Source organism: Momordica charantia (genome assembly GCF_013281855.1).
Source record: "Momordica charantia cultivar OHB3-1 chromosome 9 unlocalized genomic scaffold, Mcharantia_2.0 BLBB01000009.1, whole genome shotgun sequence".
In the NCBI taxonomy this organism is placed as follows: Eukaryota; Viridiplantae; Streptophyta; class Magnoliopsida; order Cucurbitales; family Cucurbitaceae; genus Momordica; species Momordica charantia.
The window spans coordinates 28,110,956-28,132,984 of record NW_028275167.1 but is presented as its reverse complement, the minus strand read 5'-3'; the positions used below and the strand labels follow the sequence as shown (position 1 = coordinate 28,132,984).

Genomic DNA, 22,029 nt, shown 5'->3' with positions numbered 1-22,029 from the left:
AGACCAAAGTTTATAAAAGTTAAAAGTATAGAAACTAAAATCAGATTTGAACGTATCTCATATCATATGTTTAAATTATATTTTTGTTCTTAAACTTCAAATAGATACATTTTGATTCATGAATTTGAATGTTATTCTATTTTGTTTGTTAAACTTTTGGCTCCTCGTAATTTTTTAAAGTTTATTCCGTTTCCAATTTTTTTAGTTATTAAACTTTTAAAATATGTATAGGAGTTCTAAAAAGAAAATTATTTTGATTACTTCTTTTATGTAAAATTAACTTGGTTATTAAATAGTTATTTCTGTTAATTATTATTATTATTATTATTTTGAGGAATTTTACTTTGATTTCTCTAGTTTCTGCATGTGCTTCCACCATCATAATTCATGGCTCTTGTTCTGCCAAACTAAAACAAATAAATATTTAGGTGTGCACTAATCAACATTCATCTCTGATTGACCACCATTAAATTTTTGACAAATAGATAAAATGAATTAAAAAAAATGAAATATATTTTTCTATTTTAAAAGAAAAAAGATGTCAAATTTTTAGTGACGGTCAACAAGAATATGAATGGATCCGTATGCCCTTAAATTTTATTAAAAAGAAAAAGATTGAAGTAAACTTTGGAACTATTTTCATGTGTTGATTTCATCTACTTTTCAGTTATATTCTTTAGGAGGATATCTCATCTTGAGGTGGGCTTGGACAAGATGGAAAGAGAGCCAATCTGATGGAGACGACAAAGGCAAAAAGAAAAAAGGATCTTAGAAAACATAATTTTAATTTAGGTGATCAATAATAAAATAAGCTCAAATTGACTCTCTATTATTTAGAATGCTTTATTTTGCTACGATTTGAGCCCAAGGCTTTCTTTCCCTTCTACATCAACTTTCATCTTTGCCACAAATAAGGCTTCCAATGGTATTTTTTACCATTATTATTGTAATACGAAGTAAATGAAAGTTACTATATTTACTGAAAAGTGAAAAATATTTTGATTATATTAATATAATATGCAACCATAAATGTAAATATAAATTAGTGGTAAATTTTAAAGATTACAACTCTCAAAATATCTATTTTAGTCTTTGAATTTTTAGACTTTTTCTATTTTAGTTAATATTGGACTTTCCAGATGTTTAGTTTAATTCTAATAACTTAAAACACCACCCAAATTTTAGTTCTCACTTTGGCTTGGTTAATCAAAACATAGTTTTAAATGTGTATTAACATGTTTTTTTTTTTTTTTTTTTTTGAAGAGTTGGAACATATGTGAGCATATTATGGAGCACAAATGGCACAAATGTTGGTTTAAGTGATTATTGGGTGAATAGGTATTGGGTAGCAAAATAATAATGATAAAAATAAATTTCTTTTTAAGTTCAAAAATTAAAATAAACATTTTAAAATTAAGAGAATCAAATTGATTGTTTTGGAAAATTAAAGAACAAATAGGCATTTTAAAAGTTTGAATACCAGCATGAAAAAATCAAGTTCAGGTGAATAAAATACAAAACTGCAATTGTAGTCGATGACAGCAAACTTCAAAAACAATGCTTCAGCCAAAAAAAATGATCGTGTAGAAAGAACAAGAATGGCTTCTCTCGCCAATCGAAACATAGCTAGTTAAGACACTTGTATGATCAGTTCGATCAAATCTCCTCTCATGCTGTAATAAATAATAATAATAATTATTATTATTATTATTAAAAAAAAAAAAAAAAAAGCTTCTCCCTGTCTTGCCATTACTCTCTTTGGTACTCATTCTAAGGATTCCGTGCAAATAATTCATCCTTTCAACAAATGATCAATAATCATATAGTAACCTCCAACCATAAAAAACGATCCGAAACCACAGCGAGCCATTTGCAATCCTATACCGCGGAACAGAAGACTCCGATCTGCAGGATGGATTCCCGTAGTTCTCTCAAATTTATTGCCTGGTCTTCTCCATTTGAGAAACCTCCTCTCCATGGCAACATACTGCAACAAAATAACCATGATCAAACACAACCCCCCGAAACTAGCTTGTTCACAAAGAACTCAAAAATGATTTTTCCCATCATGGCAATATATCTCGCTCACATCATCTTGAATGTTTTAAGATCATTGACGTGGCTGTATACTAGAAAATTTTGCACTAAAAAAGAAAAGAATAAAGATTGCCATACTTTTACGAGGCCAAATTGCATGTAGGAAAATATTATGATGCCTGATGGTAAAATATAAATAGACTAGACTATCAGAAAGAGTGTACTATAAGAAACTATACTGCCAAACTCTTCCATAAATGAATTTCATACCTTGGGCAGCACGGTGCATTGTGATCGACTCTTGGCAGTGTCAAAACCGTGAGATGCAGCAGCAGCAACTGCACCCGAAAATCCAGCTGCAAGACTAACTGATAAAGGAGACAGCGGCCCTACTTCCTCATCTGACCTGGAAAAGAAAATTCAGAACAAAAATTGTTTATCTCAACCAAGTGAATGGAGGAGACAAGAAAAGGTACAATCATATTAAATATAAAAGATGGCAGATTATCATATGAACTTGTTAGTTCTAGATTTTGAGTACTCGAACTTCACTAGTAATTCAAAAAACTATGGATAGTGATCAAGTCCATGATTGTGTTCTAGATATCAAAAGGAAGTTCTATGGTTCAAAGTGAAAAATTAAAATGGAAGCTTAGGTCACAGTTTCAAGAGTCATATAGTATCAAAATGTGTAACCTGGGTGGTGGGTCCATCTCGATGCTCTTCCAAATAAGCATAGATCGGTGCATAAATTGCCAGGTTGAGAAGAATACACCACTAAAGACAGAATCCCTTGCAATCCCAGATCGTAGATCTCTCCAAAGTGCCCCCCATCCTTCTAGTGACACAATGTCTGACGGCCTATGGACATTGCTGACTGCGGGTGGCCTCCCCGACCCCGTCATCATCCACGGATACTCTTGTAAGGCACATTTTATATTTGGGTGCTTAGTTGTTAGGGTGGATAACAGACCAACTGAATGGTTTAAGGCTTTCTGATCTGGTGTATACCCATGGAGAAATCTTGACATAGAAGGCACAAGAGCTCCTTCTTGTCCAACAAGAGAGACTGAGCTCGGTACACGAACAGCAGAAGCCACCTGAGCACGAAGTTTAACAATCTCAAATGGAGAGCTTATCAATGATTCCACTGCACCAGCCATAAGTCCTGCCAGAAGAGCCTCGGACACGTGCACATGATCATCTTCACGACCATCTGCCACGTATTTACTAACAACCATCACAATAACAAAATTTATTGATAATAACAAATTTGAAATCTCTGGTTGAAATGTTCATGTCAATACCAGGGCATATGCATATCATACTTTCCCCCTTTTTTCTTAGGCTTCCCCATTTTGCATATATTTTTTTATCAATGAAATTAATTTCTTGTTAAATAAAATAATTGGGTTATTGGATTAAATACTCAATGTGTTAAGATTACAATGTTGGACACATTCGTAGACAAGACAGAAAATTTTACTGTAAGGTAGTATATGTGATTACCTTTATAAAATGCTGTCACAATTTCATATATTCCAAATCGAGCTCCTATACCAAATAGTCTCCCGAAGGCCAACCATCCAAATCCACTATACAAACCTGCAATCTTCAGTCAATGTGAAATTAAACTCTAAATAAGAAGAAGTATGATACGTTTCCAAGCAGCAGGCAATCACCGTGTTAACAAAGAAATATACTGAAATACAGATTGAGGATCAAGTATCTGATAAACGGACCCGGCTCTTATACATTTATATCTACTTAATTCATTCACTTTACTATTTAACTTTATATTCTCACCAACTAATTAAAACAAAAGTGCCTCCATGCAGTATGTGTAAGTTCCAACTAATTGATCCTTGATCTTTTGGATTGATAGTTGTTATTCTTTTAGATTGGGCCCTTCACATATGCCAGTTTCCTTCTGTTGGACTCGGTTTTTTCTTTTTTTGTATACTTTCATTTTATCTCAATGAAAGCTCGGTTGTTTATTATAAAATATATATATATATATATATATATATATATTCCAACTAGATTCACAGAGTGAAAAGATTGACATATTGTTGAACTATGCCAAGCAAATACTCAGTTATTTTAAAACTATATACGGTAATAACCACCTACAACCATGATTAAGTTCTCTCTCTCCTTTTTTTCCTTTCTTTTCGATAACCCAGAACCATGATTAGGTTTGATTTAGCTTATTATGTAGTAACTAACTACCGGCCAGTCAATCATAGTTTTCAGGCCAAACTAAGTCATCATTTTCACCCTAAGCATCATGTTCATTCATTCAAGTGGAAGCGTGGAAATTAAATTGAACGCCTATTTCCAAACGAATATCAATTATTTTCATCCCAAACTTCTCATCTCAGTCCAAACACTAACAGAAAAAATAAGTGACTGCCTACGGAAGCCAAAGAACTCCCTCCCAACATTCAGGGCTTACTCAAAACGTCTGCTACAAATTATCATTGTAACTGTTGATTTTCAGATAATCAAACAGCACATACAATCTCAAATAGACTTTCAAGAAAAATTAAAGAATCACCTGAATTACCCGAGAAAGATTGAATTCTCTGTAAAACTTGAGTCGTCGTCAACTGTTTACCAGATCCTAGAGGATCAGAACCGACCTATTACAAAGCAGATAATTACATCAATCTATATTAATATACTACCATAACAGCTAATATCCACAAGGGCAAGGTATTCAACCTGGATAAGAGTTTTAATAGTGTCAAGAGGGTAAGTAAGAACTGTGCTTAGAGTCACTGAGCCTGCAGCAGCAACTGCATGGGTTGAGAAGATTTGATTCTTCAAAAATTCATCCATCTTAAGCATTGTAGCAGATAAATGGCCTCCAGTCAGCTCATGTATTATCGCTACAAAGAAATAGAATCAAAATTACATATCAATTATGTGAGAATGAAATAACGATCGAAATCCAAGACTGAAACAAATAATTTGTTCAAAATAAGAGAAACTCAAAATCCAAACAGATTATTGCGAGAAACCATGCGATATACTGAAATTTCCAGTCACAAGATTATCGAACATTGTACGTGCATTTAGGAAGTAGGAAACTGCAACCGATTGGGAGTATTTCGGATTTTTTACGATAGATTTCTAATATTGTCAGAACACTTAAGGAAGTGTGCAATTAAAGAAATTTATCCTCTTCTTTCGTTGTACTGCAAATATTTCTTCTACTTCCCCGGTTCATCTCTCACGCTCAAGTATCTGAATATACTGCTCAAGAAATTAAATATTTCTAGGAACAAAAACCCCGATTGGTTTGCAGAGATTTAAGAATTCAAAAGCCAATATGAAAAGGAAAGAGAAAAGAAAGTATATTGTGTTTAATTTAAGCACATTGCACTAGAGAACAATGTCCACCATATGAGTGAAGGAACCTATTTTTCTTAACAAGAAAGTTGCAGAAGAAAAACATAGAGAACCAAAACGCCATGAATATAGCATATATAACTCGAAATCAAAAATACCTTTTGTACGGGAAGCTTGGGCAGAGATTTCAATGGATAGATGGCTACAATTCCTAGTTCAGTGAAAGTGTTGAAGAAGGGCGGCTCCGGCGAAGTGGGAAGCAGAGAACAGAAGGGAGAAGCCGTCTTCGATAGAGAGAGAGAGAAGGGAGAGAGAAACAGAGGTTTTTTGAGAGAGAGGTTGCATTAATCGGTTCAATTCGGTTTTCTAACTAATCATCCGAACCGACCCATTTGGTCCAGGGTATTTTGGGTTCGAACCGAATGGATGCGGTCGGCTCCCTAATTTTCAGCACTCGGATAAAGGGTGAGCGTCCTGTGACCTCTGAGCAATGTTTTAAATTTCATGTCAATCAAAATTTCAAAATCTTAATTTCATGTCAATCAAAATTTCAAAATCTTAATTTCATAGAAATATCGTGGTTTTCGATTGGTATTTCTGTAACAGGTAAATAAATTAAAATATCATAAAAAGTACTTAAATTAAAAAATAAACATGTTTCTATTTCTAAATTAGCTTAAAATAATTAATATTAAGTATAAGTTGGTGTTCAAATTTTTTTTTCCTAATACTAACACTTTGGGATATGAAATATCAAACCTCCGACCTTAAGGAAAGGAGTGCATGTCAATTATTACTGAATTATACTCACATTAGCACTTGAGTTATACTTTATAATCAATACATTTAGTTACGAGAGATCAAACCTTCAACTTTAAGGGAAGAAATACGTGTCAATTATTGTTGAATTATACTCATGTTAACACTTGAGTTATACTTTATAATAATACCTTTGGTGAGTTAAAAAAATTATTTTCTTTCTGAGTTCAAATAATTAGGGAGGTGGAATATAGAGATATGAGGAGCCAACTATTTTCCAACTTTTAAAAATTTCAATTACATTTTTAAACTTTGAATTTTACTTCTATTTAATCACTGCCCTACAACATGCCTATTATTTATCAGAGTTGTTCGTCATATCCCGTCAGCTCAAATTGAGCTAATCAACATATCACATCAACATTTCATAATCCAAAGTTTATAAATATAATTTTAAAAAATTTATTTTCAATGATTAAATAAACACAACGAAGTAGTTTTGAAAACAAAACAAAAAATGAAACATCTGACATCCAAATAAGAGAAAACAAGGATTCATAATCATATAATAGAAAATAATTTGATGAGAATAAATTTCATTAATGACTGGCAGGTATCCTTCAATACAAGTATTAATCCCACAGGCTTAAGTAGAACTGCACATACAATTCCAAGCAATGATTCAATGATATAATAATATCACTCTTTCTTCCTCTTCTCTTCTTCCTTCCAGCTTTCTTCTTTTGGGGTTGGGGGATTAGCTGATCTTTTCTTCCAACTATAATAACTTCCATTGAATAAAATTTCCTAGAAAGTTTCAAGTTATTAATGAACTCACTTTTTTTTCCTCTTTAAAATGTAAACTCTTCCAAAGAATGTGTCGTCGAAGCCACGAATGATTCACCGATTCTGAAGCCCCTCGATCGCCTTCTTCCACTGCCATGCTCGCTGTTTCGCATCCTCGAAAGAGGCAATCTTTTTTGGCTGAAGAATGAACTTTGGATCAGAACAATTTTGTCCATTTCATACTTTATTATAAATCAATTTAGAAGTTCTAGCCAAGGAAAAAAAAAAGTTAGACTTTGAAATGCACATATTTTTGGTTTTTGAAATTGGGATAAGATTTTAAAGAAAAAGGGGCTTAGAGTTGATATGGCATACTGTGCAAATCTTGAAATTTGAGGGACTAGTCACTTGAATGTTGAGATCATTAGGATTGTCAGACCAAATGATATTCCCCTTCACAATGAGCTTTGAAGGATCAACATAAATCAACTTTGGTTTGTTGGTGAGAATAAGCTGAACCTTTTTGCTTGTTAGCTTCTGAATTTTTTTCACCATTGAGATCATAAGAACAGATTCTCCAGGTTCAAGGAATTGCTGCCTGTTAAGATGAAAATCAACATTTAGATGTTTCTTCTAATGGCTAGGCTAGCCGATAAATGTCTACTTTTACGATTACTCGGGCGAAAAAGGGCTAACTAAATCAACAGGATGCAATTTAGAATGGTTTTGTGCATCGAATCACCCTTCACAAGAAGTCTACCCGGCGATTCACGCAAGCAAGTTACAATAAAGTGGATGAAATCGAATCTAGGACATCTTCCTGAGCAATGTAATATATTCAATATCGCGAAGAAAACAGATACCATTTTGAATCAAAGGAGTCTATCGACGCGAGCCGAGTAATGTGGTTTGATCCTTCAGAAGTTGATGCAGAACCAGTGTTCCCATCATTTGCTCTTGGTACACCGTCTCCGATATGTGAAGGGTTCCAAGAGGACTCCTGGCCATCTTCGTTCTCGTTCGAATGAGACTGCAGATACAAGTGCAAGATAACGTATTTAACAATAACATATGGATCAAATAAATAACAGAGGGAAGTTTTAATAGCAAATAATACCACTGCTTCCAAAGCAAGCTTGGGAGGGGTTTGTGTTCTTATGTTCTTCCAATCAACCCCCTCAAAGAAGGAATGATTCTTGAGACAAGCATAACCCTCAGGTCCGGCACCCGGTCTCTTGCCAGGATCTAAATCCTGTAACAGATAAAAGACGAGTTAAGGCCGAGCTCGCACAGAACATATGATAAACATTATATTACAGAATGAAAGGATTTTTAATACAAAAGCAGAAGATTTCTCATGAAGCTGGATTAACAGCTATCAAAGTGCATCCTGTTACAATTCATTTAGTTATTGAAGTCTGAAAAGTAGTAAAAGAAACTGGAATACAAAAAAAAATAATAATAATACAAGAAACTCCATTAGGCATTCTGAGGAAAACTTGATGTTCCGGTAGCATACATACCAATAGGTGGTCGATGACATCCCTGGCTTGCTCCGAGAAATAGCTGGGGAATTTTATATCCCGTGCTACGATCTTCTGGAAAATAAGCCATTCACTTGCATCCTTAAATGGAGAAGTCCCTGAAAGCATCTGGTACAAGGTGCAACCCAGCGCCCAGAGGTCATTTCTGTTTTCAAGTCCAAAAACCAGGTTATGTTATATGGAGAGTACGCGAAAACGGAACAAAAAGTAAAAGATAAAAACATTAATACCAGCATAATCTCTTGATTTCCAAGACCCCAACAAAAAGGATAACATAAAGTACTATCATTATGAACAGGCAAGTAAGACGAACTCGTTACCCGAAAGTGGCAGGGGAGGAATTTAGGACTTCTGGAGGAACATATGCAGCAGTGCCAACAAACGTGCAAGCTTTATCATCTACATGTAAAAATTGGTGCAAAACGTGTCAAAATGCGCTTGAACTAGATTCCTATATTCTTCTGCAGTCGGTGACATAAACCGAAACAAACCTGATGCTGCGTTTGGAAGTACGGTAATTCGACTATCCACCATAGGCTTCACACTCCCGAAATCTGCTATTTTGATATGTCCATCACTAGTGAGGAGCAAGTTCTCAGGCTGCCAAAAAAATGTTATTATGTTTTTTATGTGCCACAGTTCAACAATAATAGAGCAGATGGATATAGATAAGAAACCTTGACAAGAAGAGAAGTGAAGAGAAGAGGGAAAAAAAAAAAGATAAGAAACCTTGATGTCACGGTGTATCAATCCCATGTTGTGTATGTATTCAAGAGCATCAACGACTTCTGCAGCATAAAACCGAGCTTCTTCCTCCGGCAGACGACCTTTCTGTTGATAAATTACTTGAGGTTTAGAATGAAAAAGAGAAAATGCCAAGAAGCACATGCATCTGCAATATACTGACAATATCACAGCCATCCAAAGCTTCAAGAGTAATCAAGTTAGAGAAAAGCAAAACGAAACCATATGACAGAAAGAACGATTTTATACTTCAAACTCAGTAACAGGATAAGTTAAAAAGCAGAAATAAGATGAAACATATACCATATAAATGACTTGTAAGAATTCAAACAACACAGTTAAACATGCTAACAAACTTTTACTAGAGGCTTCTCTCCAGTCCAAAACTCTTCCAAGAAAATAAAAACTAACGCCCCTGATCACGAAAACTTTGCAATTTATACACACAACCATATATCTAGTTAACTCAATTTCAATATTTAAGTACACAAGATGATAAAATAGCATACTTTAGAAACGTATTCTATCGGGATTTATACATTTTACGAGAGATCACGATGCAAGTGAGGGAAGAATGCACGTTCTCAAGTTCCTTCAAATCAACTTACCCTGGTTATTTGGTCAAAAAGTTCTCCACCTTCACAGGACTCCAGTGCCATGTCTTAACATCAAAACCAAGAAAAGAGTATCAGTAAGAAAACAACATGAATAACAAAAAATAACGTATGAATAAATAAGAGCGGAGCGAATTTTGACTAAGCAGATAAAAAGACATGAAATATAGGGAGATTCACATATTAAAAAAGAAAAAAAGGTGAAATTAAGAAATACATACACAGAGAAAAAGTGTCCTGAAAGGTAAAAAATAGTCTCACAACACCAGGATGGTCCAACTGATCAAGGACAATTCTTTCCAACTTCACGTAAGCAGTTTTATTCTCTTTGGTAATGAATTTTTTGTCCATTATCTTCAATGCATATACAGTTCCTGTGTCCTTCTTCTTCGCCCTCACAACCTGGTGACAAAATTTAAAACGCCATCTATAAAGCAATAGATAATACAGTCGATATCATGACACTCACCCCCGTAAAGATAAATAGGATAATTATAATGAATGCAAAACTACAAAATGGCTAAACATACCGAATGATCCCTGATCTTTTAGGAAATTTTCAATGTCATCCTTAATCTATTAAAATTCTCAGTATTACCAGTTATAATTTGTTAACATATAACCGATGCATCATAAAATGAATTTTATTAATTGGCAGGTCGAATGTTGCTAATAGATAAGTTGAGTTTCATGCGTCAAGTAGCACCCGAGAGGGATCTTCCCCATCCGACATGAATGATCCAGCAACCGTTGTCAAGCAAAGATGGAAAGAGAGAAAGGAAGAGGAGAGACAAATAAATGTTCTAGCTTATATGAATTCTAGGAACCCTAGTTCATTTTCAACCCCATTTGTCTGATATGCCAAACCAGTTCAATTCTTGAGCCAAAACATAGTTCTTCGATTATATTAACACGACCTCGAGTGCACAGAATGAATGATGAGTCTGGATAAAAGAAAATTGATCCTTGTCCATAAGATTTAAAAAGAAAAAGAAGAAGAAATTTAATTACATTCTATGATATCTATAGATTCTCACTCCGATACCCAAATTACCATACAAGAACCAACAAAGTGCCACTACACGAATTAAACATCTCTCCATCTGGAAAAAAACCATCACAATTTCCCTCGATATGTTAAATTGCAACAGAATCGATCCAGAACAGAACAGAACGAAACGAAAATCAAATTTAAAGAACTCCATAGAAAAACAAATGAATGATAAACGTAGCAATAAAATTCGAATAATCATAATAATGATAAATAAATAAACCAGCATATTGAGGATGGATACCTTCGAATATGAACCAACGCCATATATCTTTCCCAATTCAAAATCCTGGATTGTAAAATTCTCCTGAGGAGCGCGAAAGGCAAAGCTCTTGGATCTCGGAACATTGCCACCATTAGAAGAGTTGCCTTGAACATTCAACTTGGCATCAAAATCCTTCTCCATTGCCAACATCTCTATCTTCAAAACCCCTTTTCCCTACATTAATCGCCCTCCTTCCCTCTCTAGACCTCCAATTTTTTTCTCTCTCTCTACGAAGCCAGCCCCTGTTCTTGGGCACAGAGCCGGGACAGTCAACAGCAACAACAAGAAACAAATGGGAAAGCACAAATTTGATCAGAGTTTTCTTTTTTCTTTAACAGTTTCTCGTTTAAAAAGGGGCGGAAAAAAAGGTGGGAATTTGGGAGGAACCTCTCAGCAGAGGTAATAACATGGATATCTGTGAATGTTAACCAGCTTTTTTTAGCTTTGCAACAAAATTTCACAACCCTAGAAAGCTAACAGGAATTTGGGAATTTGGATATGGGGAAATTGGAGAGATAGAGAGAGAGAATGAGGAGAAATTTTGATGGAAGAGAGAAGATCAGAGAGATTTGTGGATTGGAGAGAAGACAGGAGAGAGGTTGAAGCACATGGGATTGGATGATGGGAATCGACCATCTATTTTCGTTCAATTCATTTTCTCTCTCTAAAATTTGCTTCGCTCTCTCTCTCCTCTCCGTAGGGCTGCCCTAAACTTGGGGGGCTGCAGTGCTTTTCTCTCTCTAGGGACCTCTACAGTGGAACAATGTAGGGTGGGTGGCAAGGGGAAGGGCAGAGCATATGAGAATTGGGCACTTGGCAGGCAGCACAATGAAATTCCAAAGGAAATTTTGAAAGTTAATGGGATCTTTGTTTGGCAGACTATATGATGTTTTGTTTTTATTTTTTTCTTTTATAAGGTTGGTTGTTCATTGCTTAATTAAATTCAAAAGGTGTCATTTCAAGGCTTGTTACATATTTTAATAGATTTTTTAGGCTAAAATGCAAGAAAGAAAGATGAAAAAAAAAAAGAGCACCCCTTGAACTTTGTGGTTTGTTTCACGATTATTTCTATCATTTTGAAAGTTTCGAAGCAAGTTTTGACCTTTTGTAAATGTTTCAAAAATACATTTAGTGAATGTTTGTTAATATTTTGAATAGAAAGTGATACGCAGAATCTAGAATGATGTGAGGAAATTTGTATAGATTAAATATAGAAAAGCTGTAGCTTTTAAAAGGGGGATTATGACAAAATTGGATAGATTACAAAGAAGCATGTAAATTCTTTTGACAATGGGAAAAGAAGATTTTTAGGTAAAATTGAGACGTTAATTGCCACATTGTTACAAATTCTACTACGTAAATTTTTAGTTTAAAATATTAATGCATGTTTGCTCAAAATGGTATTTTGAAACGTTTATGAAATGTTGAAAATATTGACAAAGTCTGCAGGTTAATATATGTTTACGGCTCAAAGAACAAACAAAAAAACCAACATAAATGCAGTTAAAGTAACCCTACTTAATACATGTGATCTATAATATATATATATATATTATATATATTATATATATAAAGAACTTTTAGTTCAATAACTATGGAGTGTGAGGGTCGAATTTAGGGAAACTGTATCGTTTTTGTTGTTTTTTAAAACGAAAATAAAAGTTTAAAAAATTGCTAAAAAGAAAAGGATGGAAATTGGTTTATGAAATGAAGTCAAAGGGCTTTTGACAAGATTGAAAAGCAAGATTGCAGAGTTGAAAACAAAGGTGATTTGCCCTCCGCCTTCAGCAACTCTTTCCAGAAGAGAACTATGAATTTTTTCAAGCCAACGAGAAGGATTTGACCATTAAAAGAATGAGAAGCATTATCACAAATCAAACCCCACCTTGATTATGATTTATGATTTAGATTCAAAAATCAAATAAAATTTATAAAAAATATGTATACATGGTTTAACACACTGAGCTAAGAAGAACGTTTCACACTCGTAAGCTTAGGGAGATGATCAAACTATCAACTTACATATTAAAATATTAAAAAAACTAAATTATATTTTAGTAGTGTTGATGCAGTAGTTTAGTTATGATGTCGGTAGTAGCGTGATGCTAAACCCAACACAATCTAATGTGTGCAATTGTGAGATAGTACGTCGGGTCTCAATTTTCTCCTATCATTAAGGGAGTCTCCTTAGATAGGTTCAGATTGATTGGCTCAAGTATGGTCTGATTGGGTGGTTTGACCCAAGTGACTCGATCCGCTTGCCTAACTTTAATTCAGGCGAGTTTCAAAAGACAATTTCACCATATTCCATATTTATAGTTTGCAAAGATAAAAAGGAAAATAAGTTTCTATACTTCTTTCGAAGCAATGTAATATTCGCTTGCCTATCAATATTTTCATTAGTTTTTTCCCAATTGATGATAACTCAATATTCATACAAGAGATTCTGTCAAAAAATATATATATATATATATATATATATTCATACAAGAGATAAACCAATATTTCCACTATATATACTATAGAAATGCTTACAATTATTCCTAAGCATGATCTAACCATGGTAATACAATAAATTTTAAAAGCATAAAAAAATGTTTACAACTTATTTAAGAGGTATGAAATACTAATTTATTAATTTAAATAGCTTTACGAGTTATTCAAATCTTTCTATTCATACAATCGAGATTTCGAATATTTTCGAGATTTCGAATATTTTCATCAACACCAACATTAAGGTTCCGAGCAGGAGATATATGATATGAAATTGGGGGCCCACAAGCACCCATGAAACCTGGCCCATCTGGATTGTGTTCTTCCCAGTCCCATTCCATCCCCACGTCGAGGGGATGTGTCTGTTTATTTTTCTGTTAAATTAAAAAAAACGCACTATTTTGATTGTTTTTTATTTCCATCACTGAAATAAATAAAAATGAGAAGGAAAAAAACAATCATTTAATTTTGTTATATTATATTTTATATATTATATGTATCAATATTCATGGGTTCCATCTCAAAACCAATTGACAATGAGATGAATAGTTCATATTATATTTTATATATTATATATATCACCAATTGACAATGAGATGAATAGTTCATATTATATTTTATATATTATATATATCAATATTCATGGGTTCCATCTCAAAACCAATTGACAATGAGATGAATAGTTCATGTCTATTATAAATCATTATTATGTTCCTTTTCTTTTCAACGTGGGATCCTTAACATTCATGATCATGATTCTTTTGATTCATCGATCTGCTCATTTTTTTGATCGGATGTTCATTTGAACGTTTTGGGCTCTAATACCATATCAATATTCATGGAATTCCATCTCAAAACCAATTAACAATGAGAGGAGTAACTTATGTCTATTATAAACCATTGTTATGTCATTTTTCTTTTCTGACATCCTTAACAATATATTAATACTTTGATGAAAAATTGAACCTCCAACGTTTGTAAGAAACAAGATATCTTATCTGTTGACAGATAAAAGTAATAACTAAAATAGCAAAAGCTAAAAACTAAAATAGAATAATCTTGAAATAAAAGTAATAACTAAAATAGCAAAAGCTAAAAACTGAATAATCTTGAAAGTTCACCGAAAACAATATTACTATAAAAAAAAAAAAAAAAAAAAAAAAAAAACCGAGGTGGGCTGAGCTGCTCACTGTGGCCCCCACAAGCAAACTGCACAAGGCTGGCCCATGTGGGATTTTTCCCTTCTTACAATGTAAAAAGTTGTTTAGGGGTCTGTCTGTGGGCTCTCCTCAAAAGCAATGGGAATCATCAATCTCCCTGCATTTGCCCTTCCCACCCTAACTTTTACTTTACAGTCAAAACATATCAAATATCAATCAAAAAGCACCAATCATATTACACACAAAATAAACATATTAATCAGTAGACATGCCAAGAAAATAGGAAAATAGTTTATTGACATTGTTGACGATATAGACTAAATAGAAGCATAATCCCGAGACGTGGAACGAGATAACAAGATCAAGAGCTGAATGATGAATCAAACAATAAATTCATTAAGTGGACATCATCTAGACACTAGTTTTCAGTATGCCTAACCAGAAAGTAGAATTGATATTTCTAGCAAAAAAAGAAAGGGGAATATATAAAATTTAAAAATAAAAGAAAAAGGCAGTGTTTTTTCTTCCATTGAAAATTCAGAGCTTTCTTTTGGTTACCCTTTACCTTTTTGTTAAAGTACAGTTCTACAGTCCTTCAGATGAGGGCAAATGGTACAATGAAGCTACAACAAGAAGTAACAGAATACCCGAGAACCAGAACTCGCTGATCTGCGAGCATCGGGGTGGCGAGTTGGTGACCATCTCGAAGCCAATCAGGAACAGCCATCTAGGGAACCCCAAGCGGGATCGGTCTCTCGGGAAGGGCGAATCAAAACGTGACAAGCAATGTACATCTCACTGACTGAAACTATAGATATTCAAACTCCCCAAGTAAATTCACAAAGGGGGGAAGAGATCAACATTGGAAGTTTTCACTTGAAAGCACTCGGAAGAGAAGGACCAGCAATGTTGAACATAAGTTACAGAGACCTTTGTTTGGGAGAAACTCTTTTCATCGGTTACAAATCCCATCCGTCTTTGCGCCTGTCAAATCCCCATTTCCGATCAGCCAAATTTCCGTACAACTTCGAAAACTTATTGAGACAGTCGCTTCTTAACTGATAGTGAACTTGGGTGTTTTTGCTGATAGCGGCACCGGAGAACTTTGACGTGTCGATTGCCCAAGCTGGCCTCACATATTCTACTGTTTGAGATGAGCTTGCATTGGCATACAGAAAGTTCAATAAAACATCTTCACAATTAAAAATCTTATCAACCAAATCCCTGCCTGGCCTTGCATTTGCACTCCAGTACCTTTTAAAAGCAAATTCACTATCAATGAAAGCTGCCCCAGTAAGTATCATATTGTACCCTTTATGAGTTCGAGCATATTTCTCGCCTCGGTATGTCAAAGGACTTCCATTAACAAGTCGGGGATAAAAGCCCACAATGCGATCAGGGTGTTGTCGCCATACCCTAAAACCTCGCTCAACATCATCACAAGTCATCATGATGTCATCGTCAAGCTCCAAAACAGCTCGAGTTTTAATCAAAGCGTCCAACTTGAACCGGTTGTTAAGCGAGTTCTTCTCTTCTATTCTGATTCTAACAGGCACAACTGAATCCAAATCACTCATTTCTGGAGGTGCTCCCTTGTTCCACACCACAACGATTTCTCGAACAGATGAGCATCTCGAATAATGCTTCACATACATTTTCAAATTCCAAAGTCTAGCATCATAGGTCATCGTTAGTAACGTGAACTGAGAGTAGTGGTCTTTAAATGGGTACGCTTCTTGGGCACCGTTGCCCCCATATATGTATTTCACTGCAGTGCACATCAGTGCAACTCCAAATACAAATAAAATAGCAAGAACAAGTCTGCCAGTGCAAGTATTAGATTTTACCCAACCTCGAAGGATTGAAGGCGCTCTATTCACTCGGCTACAGAACCGCCTCACTTTTGAAGAAAATAAATTTGGCTTTTCCCAGGTTAAGATTGTGTCACTTCTCTTCCCCGTAGTATAAACGCACCAGGTAAGGGGAACAATGCAATTCACTGCTCCAAGTAGCAGACCCAGAAAAATAACAAGAACAGCAACCACGGCAAATGAAGCACAACCAAGTAAAAAACGACGAACTGAATCACCCGAGGGTACCCGATCTCCATCCATCACCCCAATCCATTTACCAGAACTAAGCTGCTGGGCATCAACATGGTGGTAGCGAACACCATTCCAAGCATTGCGACCCTTAACCGGTTCGACTAAGCCCAAAGGAACTTCTACCTCCTTGTATCTATCTTTTGTAAGAACTTCGATCTTGAAAACACGAACTTTCTTACCATATGTTTCGCCACAATCTTGACCAATGCGATAAAGGCTACCCTCATGAATAAACGGTCTGCCCCCGTTACGAGCACCGAAGCTTTTGTCTACATTATAGATAGGGTTCCTCTTGTGAGGCCTCCAAGGACCAAGAGGTGAGCTACTATACCATATCTCCAAATGCCCATTTCTTTTGGTACCAAACCCACTATGATCCGACCCAAAAAGCCAATACATACCATTGTGATTGATGATGACTGAATCAACAAGCGGCTTCTTGAGAATAATTTTATCCAATTCCCACTTCAAAGGAAAATTAACCGCTCGATAAAGACGAACTTCCCCTTTCTTACTGCTTTCAGGCATCATATATATCTGCAAGAAATAATAGGAGATAATTAGACAAAATATCGAACGCACAACCAATCCAGTTCTCCAAAGTGATTCAATCAAGTAGACACTGAAGATCCCAAGCCCATAAACAATCAAAACCAGCTAAATCACTATTTTTTAAAATATAATCAGGGCATTGAGGCCCTCCTTCCCTTATGCTCATAGCCTACCCTCATTAATTTATATCAAGTTCTGAAAGACAACAAGGATTTTAAGTTATTAAGTTATAAACCGGGGGGTTTGAACCGAGAATCTAGGCTAGTGAGATACCATTTTGAAATCCGCTTGGTTTAGAGATCTAAAACCAACTTTACATCTGTCCAAAACATTCTTGGATATATGGTGAAGTTAGACAGTCTTCAGCAATGATTTTAGTTTCTACCCAATTCATTTGGAGAAGAAAAAACCAAAAAAATAAAAAGAAAACAAAAAATCAAAGTCTCTTACCTCACCAAGGTGATCAAAGACAAATGGGAAAGAGAGATGCCATTTCTCATTCAAAGCAACGCCTAATTGTTGCCATGTTGCTCCATTATCGACACTCTTTGCAACGCCTATATCTCCTTGCAAAGATACCGAATTCTTGGTTTCATAAAATAAGTAAATAGTATCTCCCTGCCAGTATAATTAAGCACAATGATTATGTTAATTGTTGCACATGTATCGGAACTGAATGGCAAGATTGATTTGTTCGTGAAAAGAGTAAACATGCTCACAAGAAGGAAAATAAGAGCAGAAAGTGATTCGTCAAAGAAAAAGTTTTAACTATTTATTGGTCGTAGAAGGAGAAAAGTGTGAAGAAAATAATTTAGGCAACCATTATAATATAATGTATCCATTAAACAAAAATTTGAATACACAATGAAATACAAATAAGAATGTTCCTATGAGAGTGGCATAAAATTCTTCAATAGGAAGATACTCCTGGAAGTCTGTAATAGAGAGCAATAACTCAATGACTTCTAAACCGGTTTAAATACTATTTTGAATTCGAACTTTGATCCTTGTTTCATTTTGGTTTTATACTTTCGAATATATTATTTGAACTTTGCATAAAAACATATTTTGGTCCATGCAACTAAACTTTCATATTGCATTTATAACAAGAACTCAATGACTTCTAAACTGGTTTTATACTCTTTAGGTTTACTAGATTGGAATCGTTCAGTTCCTTTTTGTCGGGCTGTTTTTTTTTATGTTTTTTTTTTGTATGTATTTTGTTATTCTTTCATTTTTATCAATAAAAGCTCGGCTTTTCATCAAAATAGAAGGGAAAAAAGAGAGAAGAAAAAAAAAAGTTCAGAGACCAATATTGAATTTAAACCTTTAAACTATAAAATGAAATCTCGAATATGAGTGAATAAAGCTTCAGTCTACGATGGCATAAGTTTAACTAGGAACCTTATTCACCAGAATATTACCAGACACAAAATGCATAACTCACTAGAGGTAACTAGTTAATTCAATAGCTATCAAGAACCTCCATCTTGTACGTTCTGTAGTGTTAATTCAGGCAACACCAGACTACCACAACAAAAAATTGTGTATCGAGCTAAAGTTAGAGCCAAATTTCCAAACTATTTGTGATAAAAATTAGGCCAAACTGGCTACATTCAAAGTCACCCAACCTAATAAATGTATCACATGGTCATTTTCTAGTACATTTATGACTTTAATTTTAGATATTTCCTTTCTTCCTATCCTCTTTTAATTTGACATAATGGAAGTTCATTTATCATAATTGAAGACTTATTATCCCACAGCTACTTAATGATTGCATCATCATTTCATTTAATTATAATAATTAAAATTTCTTAATTGAAGATTAAATAAGAATTCCCACCACAATAAATAAAAATGACAAAATTCTGCAACTTTTTACACCAACTGTTAAGCGAATAAAAAAGCAGAGTTCTGAAGCTTCCATAACATAGCCTGGTCTACAAAAAAGCCAAGCAGACTGTGGAAAGACCCATTTGCAGGGGCGGAGCGGGGCAGTGGCCCATGTTAGTCTAGATTTAAAAAATTATATAAAAAAGAAGATTTTAAAATTCTCCCAAATTTTCCCAAGTATATATTTAGAAGTTAGAAGGACAATTTTAGCCCCTCCCTACGAAAAAATTGCTCTGCCCCTGCCCATTTAAATGGATTAAGGAAGCCCGCTTTGTTAATACAAGTATATATCAATTCTTGTGTAGCAGCAACAACTAAAGTTGGGTCATTGTTAGTGTCTTATAAAAATTATCAGAATAGAACCATACTTTAAGTATTTGACCAATTGTGCTATGCACAAGTGACTCGTAAATATAGGGTGAAAATTAGCATCCAATTTGGTCTTTCAAACTACCCAGTCAAAGACACTGAGCACTTCCTGCTCAAAAGAACCTCTTAGATGCAATTTTATCAAATAGCTACAGACTGACACGGGATCAAAACTAAAAGGTGGATTATGAAGTTTCACATGTGGTTTCTGTTCATATGCTCATTATACCCATCTGTTTATATTTTTCTTGCCCTCAAATTACACCATGTTATCACAACAGTTTAAATGCCCACTCTGGTTTTAAATTTAATATTGAAAACTTTACAACAAAAAAGAAGGTAAGCAATATATTATTCTTCTTTGGTAGGTTTTTTACCACTTTTCTAGTACTTCAAGTTACATTGCAACAAAAATTAGACTATAATTGCACAGAACTTAGAAGGTTTCGTGAACGGCTGCCAAACTATTCTACCATGTATATGGAAGCTTCTAACATAGGTGATAGGAGCAAAAGAATGAAGAAAAGATATATAGATCATTTTGGAACAAAACAAAATGTATTAATCTTTAATGATTATAGGAGAAGAAAATAATTGAGAAATAACAAAGAAATGCATGTTCCCTTTTTTATATCAAGAACAAGGATTCCTCATATTTGCTGTCCAAAGTTGTTTATGCAAACTGATTACTTTTTTCAAAAACAACAATCAAAAAATCAGTATTGTGAGCTTCATTCCATTAAATAAGAAGTGATAAACTTAAAGCAGAGCAAAGATATGATAAACATGAAAAGTTGGACTTCAACGAGCACCAGAACTATCAAAGGACCATAGAATTGCAGGTTCATGAACCACACAATTGCGTGAATCACAACACAAAGTTGCAGCATAAAGAAAAAGTTAGAATATTTCAGCAGCCAAAACTGAAAAAAAAAAGTTACCTGAACAAAAAGAAAAGGGTCGGCAACAAAATTGCTAGGAAAACCAGCATTAGAAACCGAAGCACAAGTGATAACAGGATTAGCAACTGGCCAAGCAGCACTCTCATCTCTCCATACATTCGCCTGCACCCAATTAAAACCCCCCACTTAGCTAAATCCAAAAGCATAATCAAGAATCCATCTCATATGCAGAAATTCCAAAGTTGTAAACCCCACAAAAGCTGAACTAAGGAATGAGTTAATTACATGCACAGAAACTGCTGAAAAACAGATGAAATAGACTATATAACAAAAAAAAGAAACTTGGGGGAAAAGAAAACCAAAAAAGAGTTTGATGTTTAGAAATTGAGATAAACTCACAGTTTCGATGGGTTTAAGGGAAAAGGGAGAGTCTCCATAAAAGACCCCAATAGACCAAGAACCCTCATTGTCTTCTTGACATCCAAGCGATGAGATGCCGCCGACCGTACGGACATACTGAGGGGTAAAAGCTAACCAAGCGTAGAGTGTAGCAATCGATCCAAACAAAACGAAGCATCCGAAGAAGAAGACGAACCCAGAAGAGACCAGCCTGAGATGTCTCTGTTGCCACTTCCATCCACACAAGCAGCTGCTGCTGGAACCGTCGCCGCCGCCTCCGCCGCCGCCGCCAATACTCGCCGCTCCACTCCCTCCCGCCCCAATTGGACTCGAACCCATCTCGGAAATGAACCCCGAGACGAGTCAAAGGGGCCTCTCCGCCGACGGAAAGATCTCACACTGCCGCTACATAGCCGGAGAAACGACGCCCTACTCTCAACAACATTTCGAGAACCAAATCCCTCGGTTTTGATCTTCCCCTCGGCTTTATTCGCTCGAACTGCACCTTGGGTTCGGCGAGGTCAACGAAAAATCGCCGGGGGGGTTCCGTATTGCTCTGTGAATCGGAGAATGGCGAGTTTGGAAATCGGGGAATGAATAAATTATTTGTACAAATTGTATTTGAGTTTCTTTTTTTTTTCCCCTTTTTTTTCCAATAAATCAAACGGGGGGGCGAAGCGAGAAGAATGAATAATATTTTAATTTTCCAAAGTGGAAGTCCAAATCCGAGAGGTTGAATTCTCCGCGTTTAGGCATTGATTGGTACTCGCCGTCTCCGCGTCGCACGAGGACAAGGACGTGGCACGTGTAGGATGACGTCAGCACCTACACATCAACGCGCATGATTGAATTTTCCTGTGGAACTTTTTTTTGCAATAAAGCCCCTACGGCTAGGAAGAAGTTGCGGATCCACCCTAACAGAAGTTTCTATTTATTATATGGCGGTAAATTAATGCGTGCATCAAGTAAATTAGTTTATAAATGGTTAATGATTTT

The 22,029-nt window shown here is 35.1% G+C and overlaps 3 protein-coding genes across 9 annotated transcripts; all 3 read right to left on the bottom strand.

Annotated features, from left to right (window-relative positions):
* Positions 1 to 1,547: 1,547 nt before the first annotated feature.
* On the bottom strand, positions 1,548 to 5,740 carry LOC111009990 (Mitochondrial substrate carrier family protein). Of its 4 annotated transcripts, none has more exons than XM_022283240.2 (7): positions 5,553 to 5,739; positions 4,765 to 4,931; positions 4,607 to 4,682; positions 3,547 to 3,642; positions 2,734 to 3,253; positions 2,308 to 2,443; positions 1,548 to 1,987 (listed from the first exon to the last, which is right to left on the bottom strand). In XM_022283240.2, the coding sequence occupies exons 2-7, from the start codon at positions 4,888 to 4,890 to the stop codon at positions 1,793 to 1,795; spliced, it is 1,149 nt and encodes a 382-aa protein (XP_022138932.1). In that variant the 5' UTR covers positions 4,891 to 4,931; positions 5,553 to 5,739; the 3' UTR covers positions 1,548 to 1,792. The 4 variants fall into 4 exon arrangements, with proteins under 4 accessions (XP_022138932.1, XP_022138930.1, XP_087973940.1 ...); XM_022283238.2 differs by having other exon boundaries at positions 4,598 to 4,682; positions 5,553 to 5,738; XM_088117814.1 differs by lacking the exon at positions 5,553 to 5,739 and having other exon boundaries at positions 3,547 to 3,649; positions 4,598 to 4,682; positions 4,765 to 4,821.
* A 979-nt stretch (positions 5,741 to 6,719) lies between these two features.
* Positions 6,720 to 11,938, bottom strand: PDK1 (3'-phosphoinositide-dependent protein kinase 1). Of its 3 annotated transcripts, none has more exons than XM_022283461.2 (11): positions 11,137 to 11,938; positions 10,063 to 10,243; positions 9,836 to 9,888; positions 9,213 to 9,314; positions 8,975 to 9,083; positions 8,804 to 8,882; positions 8,463 to 8,628; positions 8,060 to 8,191; positions 7,803 to 7,969; positions 7,315 to 7,537; positions 6,720 to 7,137 (listed from the first exon to the last, which is right to left on the bottom strand). In XM_022283461.2, exons 1-11 carry the CDS (start codon positions 11,305 to 11,307, stop codon positions 7,054 to 7,056), a joined length of 1,467 nt encoding a protein of 488 aa, XP_022139153.1. In that variant the 5' UTR covers positions 11,308 to 11,938; the 3' UTR covers positions 6,720 to 7,053. The 3 variants fall into 3 exon arrangements, with proteins under 3 accessions (XP_022139153.1, XP_022139152.1, XP_087974081.1); XM_022283460.2 differs by having other exon boundaries at positions 8,057 to 8,191; positions 11,137 to 11,930; XM_088117955.1 differs by having other exon boundaries at positions 8,057 to 8,191; positions 10,063 to 10,268; positions 11,137 to 11,278.
* A 2,771-nt stretch (positions 11,939 to 14,709) lies between these two features.
* LOC111010050 (glycosyltransferase family protein 47) lies at positions 14,710 to 21,717 on the bottom strand. Of its 2 annotated transcripts, XR_015787228.1 has the most exons (5): positions 21,034 to 21,717; positions 20,674 to 20,796; positions 17,918 to 18,085; positions 15,376 to 17,452; positions 14,710 to 14,997 (listed from the first exon to the last, which is right to left on the bottom strand). XR_015787228.1 is itself a non-coding variant. In XM_022283322.2 (4 exons), the coding sequence occupies exons 1-4, from the start codon at positions 21,370 to 21,372 to the stop codon at positions 15,770 to 15,772; spliced, it is 2,313 nt and encodes a 770-aa protein (XP_022139014.1). In that variant the 5' UTR covers positions 21,373 to 21,717; the 3' UTR covers positions 15,180 to 15,769. The 2 variants fall into 2 exon arrangements, 1 of the variants encoding a protein (XP_022139014.1); XM_022283322.2 differs by lacking the exon at positions 14,710 to 14,997 and having other exon boundaries at positions 15,180 to 17,452.
* Between the last annotated feature and the right edge of the window lie 312 nt (positions 21,718 to 22,029).